The sequence below is a fragment of the Neofelis nebulosa genome, chromosome 8 (genome assembly GCF_028018385.1).
Source record: "Neofelis nebulosa isolate mNeoNeb1 chromosome 8, mNeoNeb1.pri, whole genome shotgun sequence".
Classification (NCBI taxonomy): domain Eukaryota; kingdom Metazoa; phylum Chordata; class Mammalia; order Carnivora; family Felidae; genus Neofelis; species Neofelis nebulosa.
In genome coordinates, this window is record NC_080789.1 from 123,557,069 (window position 1) to 123,577,639 (window position 20,571).

The window sequence follows — 20,571 nt, forward strand, 5'->3', positions numbered from 1 at the left end:
TATTACAAGGATAGGAGTAACAGATATATTTTAAATTACTGATCTCACACTACAGAAATAACCTGGAAAGGTTAGACAGAATTTTAAAATTCAAGTCTTAAAAAAAAAAAAATAATAAAATAAAATAAAATAAAATTCAAGTCTTAGGGTGTATAACCCAATGCGTAGCAGTGGTAGAAATCTTTAAAAATAAAGTCCTCCCGAAAGGAGTTGTGTGCAGGTTAGACTAGTAAGTCGAAGGGAGACAATTTGGTATTGAGACAATTTGTAATATATTTCTATATTTGGATAGTGAATTAAGAGTGTGAATGGATTTCAAACCTCCACGCAAACATAACCATGATTTTGTGCGAAGTATGATCACAAATTTTGGGATCATTTGCATTACTCTGTGCTTAATTAGTAATGTCACGAGAGTACTTTATTACACTTTGTTATATTTTTAAGATATTAGACTTCTATTAAATACTTTCAGGAGAATATTGCATTAGAATGGCATTTAGTTCTGAATAGCTTATTTTATGTACCCAATTATTCCTAAGATGTGTAATTTATGCCCCTAGTTCACCCTTATTAGGACCTAAGCTGTGACTAACGCTCATTACATGTGAGGCATGCAGTTTCCCATGCATATTTTGAAAGTAGAATCCTTTACTTAGATGGGAATTGGTTTTTTTTTTTTTTTTTTTTTTAAATTTTTTTTCAACGTTTTTTATTTATTTTTGGGACAGAGAGAGACAGAGCATGAACAGGGGAGGTGCAGAGAGAGGGAGACACAGAATCGGAAACAGGCTCCAGGCTCCGAGCCATCAGCCCAGAGCCTGACGCGGGGCTCAAACTCACGGACCGCGAGATCGTGACCTGGCTGAAGTCGGACGCTTAACCGACTGCGCCACCCAGGCGCCCCGGTATTTTTCCATTTTGAAAAGAATGGTCTTAAGGTATTGAGGTGGATATTGAAACTTAAAAATCAGGGTTCTAAGTAAAGTATGCTGGATGAATGAAAAAAAAATAAAGTTCTCATCAAAATCTATCGCAAGGCTATATCAAAATTTGAGGACACCGTGGAAGGTACCTGCTCCTGCCTTTCAGTGAAAGAATCCCTTCTCCATCCATGTATTTGTTCAAATGAAATAGATATTACATGCTGGACACTGTGCTTGGGGGTAGATTTTCAAAGGTGAACAGGACAGATACAGCCCCTGCCATCACTGAGCTTACAGCCTAATGGGAAAGATCCACAGTGCGGCAGTGTGGCAGATCATGACACCACGGTGTGATCTCTGTGACTGGGTAAAGGCGGGATGTTTCAAAAATACACCAGCAGTCTGGGACATCAGAGAGGGCTTTCAGAAAAAAAAAGTTCCTAATGTTCATCTGAATGATTTCTGCGCATCCTACAGGTATTAGCCTAAATGTAACTTCTTTTCATCATTATCCACAGAAACCATGGAGACTAACTACCCATGTATACTAACCACTCATCGATACTAACTTTATGACTGAATGAACGAATGCAAATCCAGCAGGAACTATACAGTAAAATACAGATTCAGTATAATGTTTTTATATCTATTGTTTTGCATTCCTTTCACATTCTTTATCTTCTTCATGGGCTCTAGTTCCAATCGATTTAACAGTGACTGTGGTATGCATGCACACGTGTGTGTGTGCATATGTGTGTGTGTGTGCATGTGTGTGTGTACTTGGAGAGTTAGAGAAATATTAGAGATCCTGTAATCTCCGACACGTCTCAAGGTTTGACTCATTGTGTGAGTCATAAAAGAGAGTTTTTGCTTATCATTTTCTTTTTTTTTTTTTTTTTTTTAAATTTTTTTTTCAACGTTTTTAATTTATTTTTGGGACAGAGAGAGACAGAGCATGAACAGGGGAGGGGCAGAGAGAGAGGGAGACACAGAATCGGAAACAGGCTCCAGGCTCCGAGCCATCAGCTCAGAGCCCGACGCGGGGCTCGAACTCACGGACCGCGAGATCGTGACCTGGCTGAAGTCGGACGCTTAACCGACTGCGCCACCCAGGCGCCCCATATCATTTTCATCATTAATTTATATATTTCTTTAATAAACATATAGGAAGTACCAAATCCATTCCAATCCATTATACCAGGCCCTAGGGATAAAAAAATGAATAAAACTTTGTTCCTGGCTCACTGTCTAATGGGAGAATAGACACACCCAGATAATTTAAATATGTCCAAAATTAGAAAATAGTCTAATCTAGTATTAGCTAAGTGGCAAGCGTCGGTTACATCATCTCTGAGCACAGAGAAGCCATCCTGCTCTCCGCATGCCAGCACAGGTACATGAGGGACGGAGGCCACATGGAGGGAGTGAAACTTGGAAATGAACGTGACGCATTCTCACCTGCCATCGACTCTGGCGTTTGTTCTTCCCAGGCGAAGGTATATTTCTGAAAAGCAATAATCGATCCACATTGCGATGACTCCTTTTTCCTCTCCTCACTACATCGAGCCTGTGTTGAGTTCCTGCCATGAGATAGGATGAGGTCCCACCCGAGGTTGGGGGTGGGATCAAGACACGCTCTGTCCAGACTGGCGTCCGAAATCCTTCCAGTGACAAACCTGCTCAAGTCGCAAACGTGCTTAGAATGACTTCATACCGGCCTTAGGATGAAGCCCAAGATCCATGACAGCTACAGAGCTCCGTAGGGGCTGGCCATTCCTGCTTTCCGGTCTCTAGTGTAATCTCCATCCTCCGGCCACCCTTGTGTTCTTAAATTCCTTGATCATGCTGTGTGCCCCTCTCTCGCCTTCCACCTGCTGTTCCCTCTGGGTGCATTCTATCAGCATGCCCCTCCCCCCCACCCCTCTCCCCGCTTTCCCTCACTAAGTACACTCTCTTCGCGACTTAACTCAAATACCCTTGGTTCCTCAGACTTGAAGAGGGCCTGCCACAAAATGTGGCTCCGTGGCCTCATTGCCCTGTGCTGCTGCAGCTAGCTCACCCTCCTGGAATTTGTCTTTGCGCCTAATCATCAGCAGTGATGCCTGGATGGAATCAAGTTCATTTTTTACTGCATGTCCCCGGGGCCTCCCTCAGGGACAGGGACTTCGTGAGCACAGGAGTATAAACACCCATATGCATACATACATGCATATGTATATTAATATATATTATATCAGTGTTTGCAGTATTAAATTCAATCACGTGATTACATTAAGTACAGCCAGCGTAAATGGGGTTAGGGACGAACTCAGCTGGACTCTTGGCAAGTTTATAACGTAGCTAATGGGAGTGGAAGTGCTGGGGCGCTTAAACCACTTTTAAGCGACTGATTCAGTCAGATCTGCTGCTGGAAAGATTACCGACCCCCGTCTTGACAGAGCGTGTCTTGATCCCACCCCCAGCCTCGGGTGGGAACTCATCCTACCTCATGGCAGGAACTCAACACAGGCTCGATGTAGTGAGAGGAAAAAGGAGTCATCGCAATGTGGATCGATTATTGCTTTTCGGAACCATACCTTCGCCTGGGAAAACGAATGGCAGGCGAGAATGCCATTGGCTTCAGGTTCATTTCCAAGTTTCACCCGCTCCATGCTGTGGGCAGACGGTAGGACAGGCTCTCTCTTCTCAGAGAGGATATAACCTAATTTTGCCACTTAGCTAATACATAACTAAGATGCTTATGTGCCCGGGGCTGGAGAATTTGAATCATTGAAGGAAAACGTGGTGCAAGCCAGGACTGCATAGGTGGATTGGTTGGTGGGGTAAACAGCTACCGGAACGTTCAGGGCACTGAGGCCATCAGTTAGAATGTCTTGTTCAGTCAGGGGAGAGTGTTGGTGAATCTGGCTGAGTCAGGAGTGCCATTCAGGTGGAAGACAGTTAAGAGAGTCTCCTCTCATTGTCAAGCAAATGTCCTTTAGGCACTAAAAACCTAGAGAGACAAAAGCACAGATTAAAATATGGTGACAAGTGCCCTGGAAGAGGGATGGACAAGTGCCCTGCGACGGGAGTGGAATTTAGAGGAGGACCAGGGAGGGGAAACTTTTGCTGTGGTGCCCATGACTGTGGAAAATAGCAAATGAGATCTAAATTTATTTCGTTGGTGATATTGTGCCTGATTTCAAGACATAAATATATATATTTCGTATAAAATCGGAGTTTTTCTTGTTTTGTAAAGTTTATTAACTAGTCTAATTAATTAGAATAAATGAGGTTTCGCCTGAATTTGTAAGGCAATGTGACTATCAGAAAGTTATTACTAGCAAATGGAGGCACAGCAGAAAATATTTCCTGTAAGCCATCCTGGAATCTTTTCCAAATGTATTCTCACCAAGATTTTCACTAGTGGTCTCCCATAGGTACCAGACATGTGTCCTTGAGGAAGACATCACCCAATGTACACTCAATTAAAACAGATAGTGGCAGCCAGACCCAAATTGCTTCTTGATAAAAATTACTTCGAGGGGCCCCTGGGTGGCTCAGTGGGTGGGTGGCTCAGTGGGTTGAGCATCTGACTCTTGATTTCAGCTCAGGTCATGATCTCACAGTTCCTGAGATCGAGTCCCTCATGGGGCTCGGTACTGACGGCGCACAGCCTGCCTGGGATTCTCTGTCACCCTCTCTCTCCGCCCCTCCCCGGCTTGTGCGTGCACGCTCTGTCTCTCAAAATAAATAAATAAACTTTGAAAAATTAGAAACAATCTTTTCGAGGTAGGGCTTAAAGATGTATGAATGAAGATGCATTAGGACAATGTTGTAAGAACACAATACCGTGAGAACTGTAATATTGTAAAGTTATTGTAAGAGAACAAAAGAGCGAGCTTCTGCTTTTGAGGTCTATGCCTCCTTTTCCTGGATACAGGAATCAAAGCGGGTGTGAGATTCCAATAACTAGTTTTTTGGGTTTTGTTTTTAGTAAAGGACTTGTATCTACATTTCAGGTAGTTATCATAGCCTACCTTCACATATTTCTCTATCTATAGAGAAATTGATAGACTACTTTAAAAAGGACAAAAATAATACAGAGTAAGTATTAGAGATACTTTGCTGCTGAATATAACTGTGGAGCTAAAGCAGAGGAATAAAAAATTGACATTAAATAGACCCAGGACATTTCAGAAAATTTAATCCCTAAAAATGAATTTTTGAGCAACTGGGAAATGATGAGAAAAACCATAACCTAAACCATGTCCCGTATTTGGAATAATTCCCTCAGGAAAATTCATATTCAAATTCTGGGTCTCAGGATCCATTTTCTAAATGTTATAGACTTTCATTCATCTGTGGTCTCAATTTCTAATTGATCATAGGCAATAAGAATGCAGAAATGGAAACCTGACATTTAAAAATCCTGAGATTTTAGTGTATAATTCTTGTTAATAGGATTTGAGTTCATGCCTAATTGCATTTATGATCAATGTTCAAGTAGAGGTTGTTTTTCCATAAAAAAATTTTTTATGCCTAATTAAGCTTTATAGGAGGAAAAATACCAGGAATTTAAACTTTGTTACCATTTGTTTTTAAGGTAGCTTAGGTCCGATCTAATTACAAATCAAATGTTTCATTTTGAAAGCTTAAAGATAAATGTGCTGTTTAATTTATCCTGTTTTCTTCTTTTATGGCAGATTAAATACAAAGAAAAATTTGATAGTGAAATGAAGGATAAGAAACATCGTTACAATCCTCTTGAAAACGCTTCTTTTAGGCAAAGTCAGCTTGTCACTGCACTGGTGAGCGATGTAAGTTATGACGTGTGATTCATAGGCAATTATTTTCAGTATCTTTAGAATCAACTGTATTGTAATTACTAATTGCTAATACTGAATCGAGATAATGCAGTTCCCAAGTATTTTAGTTGCAAACACCAAAGCATACTTTCCTGAGAGCTTTCTCGAGGAAAATGTATTATTGTAAGTTACCACTAATGGTTACTGATTACTGATTAGTTAATAAGTTAGGAATAGTATTGCTAATAAAACTATTCTATCTGATCAAGAGTAGAACCAGATTACAGAGTTTTGCAAAATAAGTGGTGTGTAGTATGTTAAATTAGTGGTTATGACAACAGTTAACTCATGTAATTGTGCCCAGGAAATTGGGCTCCTGTAACGTATAACCTGGCATATGGTAGTTTATAAGAAAGAAATTTTCAGAAATTGCACTGATAACGTCTTAAACAGTGTCTTTCCTATCCCTTATGCAAACGCTGTGAAATACCTCTTCACAGGTTTGGTTTCATTTTACGTTTTTAAAAATAATCAAGTTTCAGCTGACATGAAAAGATGCCTTACATTTTTATTAGAATCAAGCAGAGCGTAAACACGGAAACATGGAAAAGAATGGATCACTTTGCTGTGGTTGAAGGATGCATAATACCTTTGCAAGTATTAAGATGAGGAATTGTTGAACTGTTGCTTTGTCAGATCACTGAAACTTTTCAACTCTTGCCCTGCCCTTGGGACTCAGCATAGCTTATTTCCCTTGATGTTTAGTAGGTATTGTTATTTGTGCCCCTTCACTCACCTGTGTTTCGTACCAACACTTGAAATGGGTCTGTTAGGATCACTGGAATATCAGAATGGATTCTTTGTCTTATTTGTTTCTTATCTTGTGTGCGTGTAAAAATGGAAAGCAGATAGGGTTGGAATATACGTAAAGGAACCTAGAGCATAGTGCTTGAAAGCACAGGGTTTAGAATTGGATTGCTTGAATTTGAATCCTGTTCTGCCTCTTAATTCTATACCTTCATCTTTCTGTGCCTTAGTTTACCCCTCTGTAAAATGGAGATACTTAAAGTATCTACCCACACGCGTTGTGGAAATTAAATATTACGTATAAAATGTTTGGCACAAAGTAAATGCTCAAATATTTTCTGTTATTAGTATTTTAGTATTACTGTTACTAATATTGTATATTAGAATAGTTGGAAATAAAAGAAGGTCTGTATTGCAATAGGATGAAAAAACACCAAAAACCCTTAAATTGCTCCAGAGCATAATTAAAATGTGGTAATTTCTAAAGAATAAAGTTACTGTTCCTTTTGAAAACAGAATGTCTATTAAAATTACCTGATTCTGTGACTGTCACCCTTTCTAAATATGTAAACAATAAAAGCAATTACCAAAATGTTTTCAAGACCCTAGCAGTAACTTTTTTAAGTCATTCTGTAGTAAATGAGCACCATCTTGTGGCTGCCTGTAAACTCGCCTGTTAATTTACCACTACGTGGTGTTTTTCGAGGTATTGAAAATAATAATGGCGATAATGCAAAAGCATAATATTTTCTTCTCCTGGACGGTATGTTGTTCCCTGTTATTTTCATAGGTGAAGTACAAGAAAGACATTCAAAATATGCATGATCCAGTCTCGGATCTCCCAAACTTGTTCTTAGACCATGCTTTGAAAGCCAGCAAAATGCTCAGCCGAGTAAGTGGGTTTGTTTGATGGCAGCCGGGGATGCCCTGTGGCCCCAGAGAGCCAGGACGGCTTTGAGCCTGTTCACGAGCGTCCCTGCTTCGTCAGGCGTGCCTGGGCTCCACCTCTCCCTGAATTACTAACTCCTTCAAAAGTAGCGGTCTGCTTGCCCGAAGCCCAAGAAAGCTGTCGCTTTACACAGGGGGTTCTCGCTAGCTCTTTAATGTCTCCCGAATGCAACCTTTCCTGTTGAACAACTACACTTCTAAGTGCTTGCATGAGACTTCTTTCTGTCGTTCTTCTTTCTCTTTCTTCTTCCCCATTAGACAAGCCACTTGAAGGTCAGGCTTAAAGCAGGGATCTTGTATTTTTGGGGGGCCAGAGCAGCATGTCTGGTATTTAAATGGGCCTCGGTAACATACAAGATCATCTTAGGCTAATTTGTGTTTTCTCTGGAAATAAATCCGACATTACGTTGGCACTCTACTTTTGGTCTTGTGGAGGCTTCCACGTTTTCTTCAAAGCAGCTAGGGGGCGAGAGCGGTTTTTTTCATGCCCTAGTGAAAATATTTGTGCACACTGCCAAGTAGTGATTCTGGCAGAACTCACCTCCTGGTTGCTGTTTCAAACACTTAAAGCGTGTGGACCCCGACTTCACCGGTTCTCATAGCTGAGGACCCCAGCTCACCTGTGCCCCATTGCCTACATCTCAGAATAGCCCCTGGTGATGATGAACTGTAATTTGACCTCAAGTCATTTCTATGCCAGCTCTAATAATTACGTGCTCATCCGGGCACTCAAAATTATCCAGATGTGTTGGATGTCTGCTTTGGGCCAGGTAAGATTAGATGGAAAATATGTTGGGCAAGGAATGTGAAAATAGTTGTCTTCAGGAGATATGCTCACAGTTCAGGAATGAAAACAACAACAACAACAACAACAACAACAAAACTTGTAGTCCAGACCTGGTTCGCAAACTATTAAAGAATGAGATAAAGGGGCGCCTGGGTGGCTCAGCCAGTTGAGCGTCTGACTCTTGGTTTCAGCTCAGCTCACGATCTCACGGTTCGTGACTCTGAGCCCCACATCAGGCTCTGCACTGACAGTGCAGAGCCTGCTCAGGATTCTCTCTCCCCACCTCTCTCTCCTCCTCCCTGGCTTTCTCTCCCTCCCTCCCTCTCTCTCTCACTCTCTCCAAAAATAAATAAATAAACACAAAAACATTTTTAAAGAATGAGATCTGGCTTCAGATCAGGTTTAGAAATGTCTGCGCTTGGCCTCGAAGTATTGAAAGTTCTATTCGCTATTTTGCAGTTGTCTTTTCTCCACCACTATCCCTGACCTCCTTCTTGAAATATATTATGCATGTAAAGAATTCGTACTTGCAGAGATTTTTAAATTAATTAATTGACTTTATCATTGGTCCTCAGGAGAAAAGCAGTCTGTCCTTGCTGTCTATTGGGCAGAGAACCATAGAGGACTGTCAGGTGTAGAATGAGACTCAGGTCAAGGACATTTTGTTCATGCTTCCTGTCGTTTCAGTGCTCATTCGTCCCCCTGTGCACACATTCCTGTGCTCCTTTAGTGGCTCTTTGAGATTCACATTTTCCTCCATGCCTCACGGGGATGTTTCTAAAAGTTGATACGTTGCTCTTCTCTGAGCTGGCTGCTTTCTTTTTTTTTTTTTTTTTTTTTTTTTTTTTTTCTTTATTTTTGGGACAGAGAGAGACAGAGCATGAACGGGGGAGGGGCAGAGAGAGAGGGAGACACAGAATCGGAAACAGGCTCCAGGCTCCGAGCCATCAGCCCAGAGCCTGACGCGGGGCTCGAAGTCACGGACCGCGAGATCGTGACCTGGCTGAAGTCGGACGCTTAACCGACTGCGCCACCCAGGCGCCCCTGAGCTGGCTGCTTTCTTCACGTTCAGTCTTTGCCATCCTGTTTTGATCATTGCAGCACCTTTTGCCTTTGACTGTTTGGGTTAAATTTCCCCAGGAAGTGAGGATTCCTGTGTAGATAAGACAATAGAAATATCATGGTAGTAATTAAAAAATTCGGTAGCTGGAAGAATACATACCACTCCTAGGCAATGTTTCTTTTCAAGAATATTGACCTTTATTTTATAAGAATGGCAAAATTAAGAAATCATAGCTTACTATAAATTGTTTCTATCACCTCCTCAGCAGAGAAACCCAGCAAAGTCATATATTACATTTATTGTATATACCATTTTTAAAGTCTAAATCTTCATTCAGGTGGTGCCTTTGCCTAGATTATAGGTGTTTTTTTCCCCCATAGAAAAATTGTGGTTGAATACTTACTTCATGGGAGAAAAAGAGTTTAAGACTCAAATGCGTTACTCTGAGGTGTCTGTTTATTAAAGTTGTATGATAATGCATTGGCTAAAATTTATTGTACGTTAGAATTGCCCTCTTTTAAATTTTAATGTAAAGAGAATGGGAATTTTGCTGATTTATAAAGGCAACTTAATTTTATCAAAAGATTGAATAAGAAAGTGCTTAATAAACAGACATTCTGCCAAAATTAGTTGTCAGCTTGTTATAAATCACTGTTTTTTAAAGACCTCTAAATGTCTTTGGTATAGATCACAAATTTTGTAAAACACATAGTGTGTAGAGTAAAATTTGTCCTTATGAGTTTGAACGGCCATTCTAATTAAAGCTTCGAAGGAACATTTCCTCCTGGAAAATAGGGCTCGGGCTCTCCTATAACTGCATAAGTGAAAAATCTATAACACGTGTTACCCTGTCGTTCCCACTAGGAGGCAACAGAGACTATTGTATAAGGCACAGCAAGTCTTGAAAATGGTTTTGCAGACCTTAGTTCAAATAGGTTTTGTTTGGTTTTTAGTTTGTTTGTTTGTTTGTTTGTTTGTTTTTTAAATCGGAGTTTCTGAAATTCCGCGTCCCTGAAACAGATCACCGGGGACAGTATTTATTAACGTTTCCTCAGTCTCTATCCACTATTGCAGACAGAGTATCCTTCGGCTTTACTAGTTCTGGATTTTAAACCTGGTATGGATGGAGTACGTTCTAGAGTGTGACATATAGTTGATGCTGATTTTAATCATGTATTATAAAATAACTTTTAAGTAAATTGTAAAGTCTCTGAGTATGCTGTTGTCCTTCGAAATTGTCTATTTACTTTTTTTCAATTAGCAAAGGAGCCAAAATTTAGAGCTATGCTCTTCAGTGGAGACGTAGGATGGGAACATTTTCTTGAGCTTCCTCGGGGCAGTTTACTCCCTCACTTTATTCTGGTTAGAGTGTTGGGGGAACCCATGACGTAGTGCTCTAATCGCCTGGGAGCACTTCGGGGACCCATCGCCGCGTCCCCGTGGAACATCCCTTCTCGTGCATCCTTCCAGCCTTCCCATCCCTGGCTCTGGGCCTCTTCCTGTTTCACTCTCAGATCCCTGGAGCATCTGCCAAGACCTGAAAGTCACTTCTGTTCTGGCCAGCTCTTTCCCGCTCTCTTTTGAATGCAAGCTTACCTCTCCCTACATCCTGCACAAAATTGCCATTTCCCCTGAAATCCTCACTGCTTAAGGGACAGCCAGCTTTGCCTTAAGTCTCTGTAGCCTTGAGTCTTTGAGCGTTACTGTTTATCTCTAGAAGGCTTTTCCAAGTAGGGTGAAATAACTGATCTTTAATGAGAGAAGTCACGAAGCAATTTCTGTCTTATTGCACGCTGTTGTATTTGGAGTCCCACGGTTGCCAAATTTGGCGTCTCTTCCAAATTCACCTTTTTGTCTGTGTCTTAATCCAATTTCTTCACGTTAAAAATTCAACCGGCTCTACCCAGGCTCCTCTGTTTTTCTCACAGGTACCACCTACCCTCCTTTTAGGAAAATTATTTGAATTAGTTCTCACTCTCTCATTTTCCTTATGATCCTTGCCAGTCATTCTCGTGGCCGAGCCCTCCTGTACAACTTTTTTCTTTTCCTGCCCCCCACTTTCCTTTCCTCTGTTGGTTCTTCTTTCCTTCTCTTCTCGTAGATGCTATCAAACACATTTCTGTTTGAGGATACGGGCTGGACAGATTGCCTTTATTTTGCCCACCTTGCTTGGTCACAGGAGTCCCGTCACTGGCTTTAACGTTGCCACTCCCCAGTGTCTTTCACATTGTGCTGACAGCTGGTTGTCCCCTGCTTCTCATGGGTGTCTTGCCTTGACCACCTAGAGCTGGTCTGCCCGGCCTTGTGGTTTCCCTTAGTGTGGGAAGTCCACAAGAGCAGCCAGCACGATGGGTTTGCCGCTCTTGTTGCCTTGTATTTTTTAGTTTGCATTCCTAAGGATTAGTTGCTTTAATCAGTCTCTTTTATCCTGATTTTATTTTCACGTTCTCTGTTTTAGCGAGAGTATAGAAAGCTTTTTGAGGAAAACAAAGGAATGTACCATTTTGATGCGGACGCCGCTGAACACTTGCACCATAAAGGCAACGCCAAGCTCCAGAGTCAGGTGCGCAACCCCTCCCCCCACCGCCTTCTGGACCCTTTACCTACCCACCGCCACAGGCCTCCCCTGAGCCGGGGCAACAGCCGAAAAGGACCTGCATCCTGAGGAAGTGAACGTTGCTTTGGAAGATCTCAAACACTATTCAGTCTCACTGGGTTGGGAAAGCTGGAACCATGTTTCGGGGGCAAAGCATTTCGTAAAGAAAGATCCTTCACACAATTTTAAACTTCTGTATCAGTTACTTAAATTGATCAAATCTCCTGACGATTTCAGTTTTTATAGTGTACCGATTTGTCGTTTTCAGCTGCAGAATTCATTTTCCGGGCGCAAAGTTTATTATAATTTCTCAGCTCAATTACCAGTGTGATTAAAAATGATCTTACGTTAATGTTTCTTTCAACGATAAGATTCTGTGTATTCCCTGAAAGAAATTTTAAAATTTCTTTTTCCATGCACACTTTAAAGTTGGTATCCGCATATTTCTTTTATTCTGAGTAGTTACAAAAGATGTCATTCTAGCATCTATTAAGATATAATTTTACATCAGTCTATTAAACGTACTCTGTGGAACATACACATTCCTTAATGATTTGATACCCACCTTCTTTTATTTAAAAAATGTACAAACAAAAAGTTAAAAAAAATAAAAATATACAGATCAGCTCTCCTTTAAGCTTTGGAAACATTTTTTTTTTCTCTTTGTATTCTTATTTTCATTTAATTTTTCCCACAAAGTTTTATCCTACCATAGTATGTTACTACACTTCAAACACTCTCATTGATCACTCTAGCTAGCTCTCCGACAAATAGGAATTCAAAAAAATCTGTTAGATTTCCCACTACCACAAAGTTCTAAGTATTGAAAAGCTGCCTTTGTATTGAAATGCCATTAAAACTGCTGTTATTATATAACTTAAGGAGCAATTTCATTAAAAAAAATTATTTACACCTAAGGATTTTAATGAAAATACATTTCTGAAGGAAATAAATCATGATCAAAACTTTTCTGGGAATTTAATTTAAAAAGGGACACTGCTAAGAAAAGGCCAATCATTCTGACAGCTACATATAATTCTGGTTTCTGTTATTAGGAGATGGAACTTATCGATCATTTTATAAACTAAAATAAGATGGAGATTGGTTGTAATTGAAATAAATAATTCATGACATGATATTATTAAATAATGCAGGGTGAAACTGAAAGCAATCTCATAAAAGCTCTGTGTGTGTGTTTTACTCAACGTCTATGGAAAAATTCAGTGCCCCCAGAGAACACTGCCTTCCCTTTGACAGAAAGACAAAATCGCACTATGTTTTCCTCCTTGTTCATGATTTACTCATAGACTTTTGAAGCCATCGCAGGGATCTCTGCATCTCTGTCTCTATGTGTATAAAATGATCGTATCCATATTAACCCCTTATATATGAGATATATCTGTATATCTCAGTAATTTAAATACTTCATCCAAGTCCCAGAACTATGTTATTTAGTAGTTCTAAGTTATTTTTACTTCTTAAATATTTTTATATATTACCTGTTTACTTTTTTTGTACGTCATTAACCACAGGGGACCCACTGACCAACCCAAAGTGGCCAGAATAATGTGATTTTAGAAACTAGGATGATTAATTTTGGACATATTGATTTTACTTCGCTCTATTTGTGGAAGGGCTAATGAACTTTATGTGCTCTTTATACTTTTTTTTCAATGAAGGTTAAGTATAAAGAAGAGTATGAGAAAAATAAGGGGAAATCAATGCTTGAATTTGTTGAGACGCCATTGTATCAAGCTTCAAAGGAGGCTCAAAAGATGCATAGTGAGGTGAGTCCCTTTGATTTGCTATCAACTATTTTTTTCGTTTCTTTATTTTTAAGTGTTCTCTATGCCCAACGTGGGCCTTGAAGTCATGACCCTGAGATCGATAGTCACATGCTCTCCCAACTGATCACATCCTGTGATTACAAAGTTGACATTTTCAGTTTGTGTCCAGGTAAAAAGTCTGATGAGGAGGAAAAAAAAAAAAAAAAAAGGAAAAGAAAACGAAGGGCTGGTTGCTTTATTTGCCTTTTATTTTTCAGCGACAATAGAACATTTATTAGATACTTACTCTGTGCTAAGCAATATGATCAAACCTTTATATATGTCAACTAATCCCCTAGATTGATGATTATCCACTGAAATTAATTGTCTTATCTGAAATTACATATCCAGGAAATGCCAATGTTTTAGGGCCTGGGAAAGTCATGAAAGATTCTCGTGTCTCTGTTAGCTTATTTAGTTGATTCCTCCCTCCCCCAAATAAACAGTGACATGGATGTTTTAAAATATCAAGAGAAGAGAGAAGCTAAGAGTTTTTTTGTATGTATGTACTTTGTTCTCTACTTAAAATGATGCTGAATCGTGTCCAGATATTTCCCAAATGATTTTGCTCTCTCCCAGTGAGATTTCTTTTGTTCATGTTTTGTCCCTACATTTTGGGGGACCAGATACCAGGGGACCAGATACCAGGCACAGAAGGTTTTCTCTGCAGCCAACATCCAGATTCTATGGGTACACCAAGTTATTACTTCAGAGGGACAGAAATAGTGGACAGTACTGTCAGCTGACTACAGCCCAGTGTTCTGGGGTGTTCCAGCTATGTGTGCTCCATGGGCACCATCTTTTCTGTTCTCCAGTAACAACACCGAAACAGGGAGAAAAGATAACTTCTGGACAATAGAACTCTCACAAGAATTTTGAAAACAGTTTATGTGCTGTTGGTTGAAATGTCATAATTCCTCTTCTCAAGGAAAGGGCACTCAGACATTACTGTGGCTTGTTGAATTGTCCAAGTTGTCTGATTTCTTCTTCAAGCAAGAAAGGAGAAGATAATCGCGTGTATTTTTCATATCTTGTAACTGCTTAAGCCAATAGAGAGGAGTCTGATCAAGAATAGTCAGGCGAATCTTTCGACTAAATTAGCTGTTGGTTTTAACTGACCTGGCGGAACAGGTAAATTTGGTCATAGTCGAGAAGCCCTACCACAACTTAGGTTTAGGGGGATAGCTCTTACCGGCCTATCTTTGTCTTTGTCAGTTTGGACTGCTGTTAACCAAGTACCACAGCCTGAGGGGCTTAAACAACAGAAATGTATTTCTTATGCTTCTGGAGGCTGGAGGTCTGAGATCAATGTGCCGGGAGGTCGTGTTTCCAGCGAGATCCTTTTGTGGGGGGCAGATTGCTGCCTTCTTTCTGTGTCCTCGTGTAGCCGAAAGTAGACAGGGGAAGCAAGCTCTCTCGTGACTTGTAGGAGGGCGCTAACCCCATCACGAAGGCCTCCTCCTCCTCCCCTCATCGATCCTGATGACTTTCCAAAGGAAAGTCCATCCAAAGGATGGATCCTAATGCATCCATCACACTGGGGGTGGGTTTCAACATATGCATTTTGGAGTGACGCGAACATTCAGTCCTACCACCTTCTCTGCATTTCAAGAATAGTATGTCAAGTGCTGTGATGATGCCAAGTGAGGAGTTGGAAGGCAACCTCCGGGTTGAGCCTCCGGGGCCCGTAGAGTTTATAGTTCTCGCCCGGCTCGGCTCCTTCTCCCCCCATCTCTCACTCATAGTCCTGCCTCCTCCTTTAAGGAAAAGACCAGCACCTTCAAACTGGGTTTTCTGTGTTCTTCCCATCAGCCCCGGGCTGCTATTATTTAACTGTTTGTGCTACTTTGCCTTGCTTTATTCACAAAGGGACATGTTCCTGTTTTCCTTCTCTTTGATCCTCTCTGTACTTTTTCTTCTGAAGACCCCATTTTCCCGGCCCTTCTTCCTGCCCATGGCTGTGGTGTTTGAACTCTGTGTCTCAGGGAAGCATATTGGGAAGACACATCCCTCGCTGCTGCCTCAGGATGTGCTTCCGTGGGTCTTGCTGTGGAGCCTGGGAACTGGATTTTAACAATATACCGGGAGCTTCTGATGTAGGTGGTCCAGCGACCACCCTTTGAGAAACACGGACTCATGGAAGAAAACAAATAGTCCCCTAACTTAAAGTCATAAAAACCAGATGGATTAAAAAAACAAACAACCATCCCCCAAAACATAAAGAGAATCTTCTTCTTAGAGAGTCAATGGGCAAAGTAGGCCAACTTGTTTTTCTTTGCATGAAATGCTCAGTTGATTTTTTTTCTGTTGGGGATGGACCCTCAAAAGGGAAAGATTCCCTAAGAACAGATTTCACTATGCCGATGACAGGAATTTCAAAGGCACCTTCTGCACTGGAAAAGTGCTATTGTTTCTAGAAGTCTGCTGCCTTTGCCTTTACCATTGCCGTGGCTACCTAGTACAAAAGGAAAATAAAATGTTGCCAACTGAAAATAAAAATCTGTCAAATGAACTAATCGATTCCTTTTGGTTGGCTGTTTTGACATCAGGTGCAAACAGCTTTAAGGTTTAACTGTAGTAATACATTTATTATATGCTGTGGAGTTTGCTTACATTGGGGGCTGAGTGGGCCTTTTGTTAATATTGGCTTTCAATTTTCACTGTTCTGATTTCTGATATTGTCGCTAGGGGGGGAATTATCTTTTGCAGAGGCTGAGACATGTTTTCCCTTTAATTATAGCCATTGGCTATTGGATTTTTAGGCTCAGCAATTATGTTTCTGCTCAGCAGGGTTTGAGGAGACAGAGAGAGAGAGAAATCTCCCAATAGAAAATATCTTGAGACCAAATTTATACTCTAAAGGCTAGAAACATAAAATATCTGAAAATTTTAGATCAGTCGATGTGAAAGATATCCAACAAAGTGGACACAGAGAACCATCTGGCTTAGGGATGGTTTTTATCCTTAAGAGGTAAGCTTGTCAACGAGCTTCCTGAACCTCCTATGGGTAAAGCCAAGTGTTTATGATCTCAGGAATAGTCACTAATGTTTCTGTGACAGCCTATAATTAGGCTTCTCTCACTTTCTTCTATTCTAGGTATAGGTTTAATCAGTCGGCTTTCTAGAAGAAACCTCTAAATCTGGCTTTGGAAAGTTCTTTGTCTTCTGTTGCATAAATATAGCTCTCTTGACAAAAAGCATACTAAAGGTTTCCCCCCCCCCCCCCCCCCCCCCCCAGTCATGTGTTGGCCAGTTCTGGTCATAATCAACCATCCTCAATGACTTATTTCAGTAAAATATTTTTTTCATAGAAGAAAGGATTTTTGAAGTCAATTATCTGAAGTAAATAAACATACCCATATTTATATTTTTACTTTTTTTTAAAGAGACATTTTTAGTCTGGAAATGCCCTGGATTCAGCTTTATAACCGTATAATTTTGGTTAGTTCCACATTAAGAAGGGGACAATTTCTCATTGTTCTTTAATAATATCTATAGTTCCTTTAATTCAGAATGTTCTCAATGCAACTTCTTAATCACTTTGTTAAATTTAGTATTTCCAGGACATCTATTGTGGCCTTTGCTGTGTGTGTATGTGTGTGTGTGTGTGTGTGTGTGTGGTTCTACATAGGTCATTTGTTGAACCTGCTGTTCGTGACACAAATACAGGTGAGGCAACGACATGCTTCTCTTACCCTCCCTCGTGGCTTGGGAGAACTCCTTAATACAATTACCTATCTCTGCAACAAGTATATTATGAACCTGGAAATGGCTTTTCATTTTGCATTAGTAACAATCTCATGCAGAAATTTACCCTTATCATCTTTGTGATGCAATTTGAATAAAATACTTAGCTGGTAAAATACGGGCTTTTGTTTGTCCGTAAGTATGGACATGGATGGACATGGATGGACAGTTTTGTTATCGGGAGAGATTGGTTTTATAGTCCTAAAGCATGAGTTGCCGTTGGTTTTCAAACGCATCGTTCAAATGTTGGAGTTGAGGGAATCTTAGCCAAAGGATGGCAGAGAATGTCGAAGGGGCAAGTGGGGGTATGGATGCCCGCCCTCCACAGCACTGTGCGCATTCCCCTTTTCATTCCTTGTTGTGAACCTGGAGAACAATTTGTCAGGTTGGAGAGAAGACTCCTCACGGTGTAATTTAATCCATATCAAACCCCATAGATGCTAGAGAAATAGTCTCAATGCCAAAATCATTAAAGGAAAATGTGCACCAGCCTCCGTTACATTTTAGAGATGGTCTTTGCTGAATTCACAAAAGGATAACACTGAAAGGGGTGAGAAGAACCTCAACATTAATGCTATTGTGCTTTAAATGGCCTTCCTTGAAACCAGATTTCCACCCCCCCCCGCCCCCCGTGGATGATCCACTCCCTTTAGCACGAGCCAGTCACGTGATTCGCAAATAGCCAACTTTACTGGCTTTCCTCTCCAATCCAGCTGACGTCAAACAATGACACGCTAGTAAGACGTTAAGTAGCCTCACTTGGAGCGCTCTCCCAGAGGCAGTTGGTACTTAACGGTTCTGCTTTTGGTTGGTAAATTCTAAAATTTACGGTAAAGGTGGAATCGTGTTCTTGTGGCTCTGATGACTCTGAGGGGGCAGAATTATATAAGGAAAACATCAATTTTGTTCTGGGAACTCTGGTACTAATATCTTCTCAACAGTCACTAGTATTTTCTAAATTTAAAATTACGTGGTTTTATTTAACAGAAAGTTTACAGAGAGGATTTTGAGAAGGAGATTAAAGGAAGGTCATCACTCGATTTAGACAAGACTCCAGAATTTTTACATGTTAAGTACATCACCAACCTTCTGAAAGAGGTATGATCTTGCGATTTACTATTAAATATTGTGAAAGAAAGCTAAAGAAAGAACCCAGGAAGTATTTACCCAACAGTTCTCTGCTGTTTAAGATGTTAATCCGTTCCCCCACTCTCACTTTAACCTTTGTTAATAGAGTTTTTCATTTTCATTAAAAACAGGAAAGCGTGTGTTAATATTTCCACTTAAAGTTGGGGGGAAAACTCACCCAGATTTCCTGGAAAAAACTTGAAAAATATTCTGATTTTGTGTTTGGTTATGTCTCGGAAGATCTATAAACAGTTGGTTTTTTTTCTGCATCACCCCTGTAGCAATTCTCATGACATCTGATAGCAGAAATGAGATGCTCCAAGGTGAAGGTTTGAATAAACGGCACATTATTTATGAGGGGATTGTGTTCTCAGGGGGACAAATATGTAGCATATAGACCATAGGAACTCGTGTTGATTTTTCATTTTACTCTCAGCAGGATTCTCCCCATCCCCTAACTTGGTGCATTTTGGCTCACAATTAATGAATTACGTTTGTTGAACATTAAGGTCTTCGAACCTAACAATTAAAAATATCATGCTCCTAGTCCGTCCGTTTAAAAATTTATTTTTGGGGGCACCTGGGTGGCTTAGTCGGTTGAGCGTCCGACTTCGGCTCAGGTCACGATCTTGCGGTCCGTGAGTTCGAGCCCCGCGTCAGGCTCTGGGCTGATGGCTCGGAGCCTGGAGCCTGCTTCCGATTCTGTGTCTCCCTCTCTCTCTGCCCCTCCCCCGTTCATGCTCTGTCTCTCTCTGTCTCAAAAATAAATAAATGTTAAAAAAAATTATTTTTGTTTTTGTTTATTAATGCCTGAAAAGTAACTTGGAGCTCTTCCAACTCCCCGTTTAAATAGATTCTCCTTAGGGGCGCCTGGGTGGCTCAATTGGTTAAGCATCCGACTTCGGCTCAGCCAGGTCATGATCTCACCATCTTTGGGTTCGAGCCCCCATCTGGCTCTGTGCTGACGGCTCAGAGCCTGGATGGAGTCTGCTTCCGATTCTGTGTCCCCCTCTCTCTCTCTGCCCCTCCCCCGCTTGTGCTCTGTCTCTCTCCCTCTCTTCCAAAAAATTTTTTTTAATAGATTCTTTTCACATTAAGGGGAAGTATTAGAAAACTCCATTTCACCCTGAATTTTGAACTGAAGAAACTATTCCTGAAAGAAATATCTTAAACCAGTGAAATAAATTCAAGTACAATTACCTACATGAACTTCCTTAATAACTGACTGCCAGTTGGCCTTTACCATTGAACTGCTTTTAGAAATTTAATGTGCTTCACTGTTGCGATGTATGTGGGACTGAACTAGGTGTATAATTTATGGAAGAGTGCTTGTGCTATCCTACCTTTTCTCACTGCCAGTTCTATAAAATTTTTTGAAGTTGAAGGCTAATCAAATGGCAACTTCCTACTATTATTGTCTTCCATTTAAAAAATATGCACTATTTATATGAAATTTTGAAAGGGAAATCTTTTTCGCATTTATATACAAATGACAGTGTAAGGTCTGTTTTAAGGTCCATAAATGACTTTAATGTACATGTCATTGACTTTCTCTTCCATTTCTCTTTTTGAATGAATCTTATTTTAGATTTATTGATTCAGAACGTATGCATCAGGATAGGAAATGGCCCAGAAGACGATGATTAAAAAATCTAATTCAGTTCTTTTAAAAGGACTCTCAGTAGCTTAATGAAATTGTAACTTTTCTAAGTATAAGCACTTAGCTTTAAATTGTCTTTGCAGTTTTTACTTTATTATGGTTTTTACATTTATACTGCCATTCAGAATGTTCAAAATATTGTTTCATACTTCATTTCATTCTCCCAATTGCCCTTAGACATTGGTGGAAAAAGTATCTTTATTTTCATTTTGCCTGTGTGTGTGGAATCAAGGCTCAGTTACTTAAAGTCTTTTGGAGGTCACATGACCAAATAAGTGAAGCACTCTGACTTTCAT

The 20,571-nt window shown here is 40.3% G+C and overlaps 1 protein-coding gene across 1 annotated transcript in view; it reads left to right on the top strand.

Moving 5' to 3' along the window:
* The window catches only part of NEBL (nebulette), a 111,003-nt gene that overhangs the window by 31,284 nt on the left and 59,148 nt on the right, over window positions 1-20,571 (top strand). The window contains 5 exon segments of the mRNA XM_058681753.1: window positions 5,612-5,725; window positions 7,311-7,412; window positions 11,777-11,881; window positions 13,594-13,701; window positions 18,475-18,585. Of these exon segments, the coding sequence (XP_058537736.1) occupies window positions 5,612-5,725; window positions 7,311-7,412; window positions 11,777-11,881; window positions 13,594-13,701; window positions 18,475-18,585 (540 nt within the window).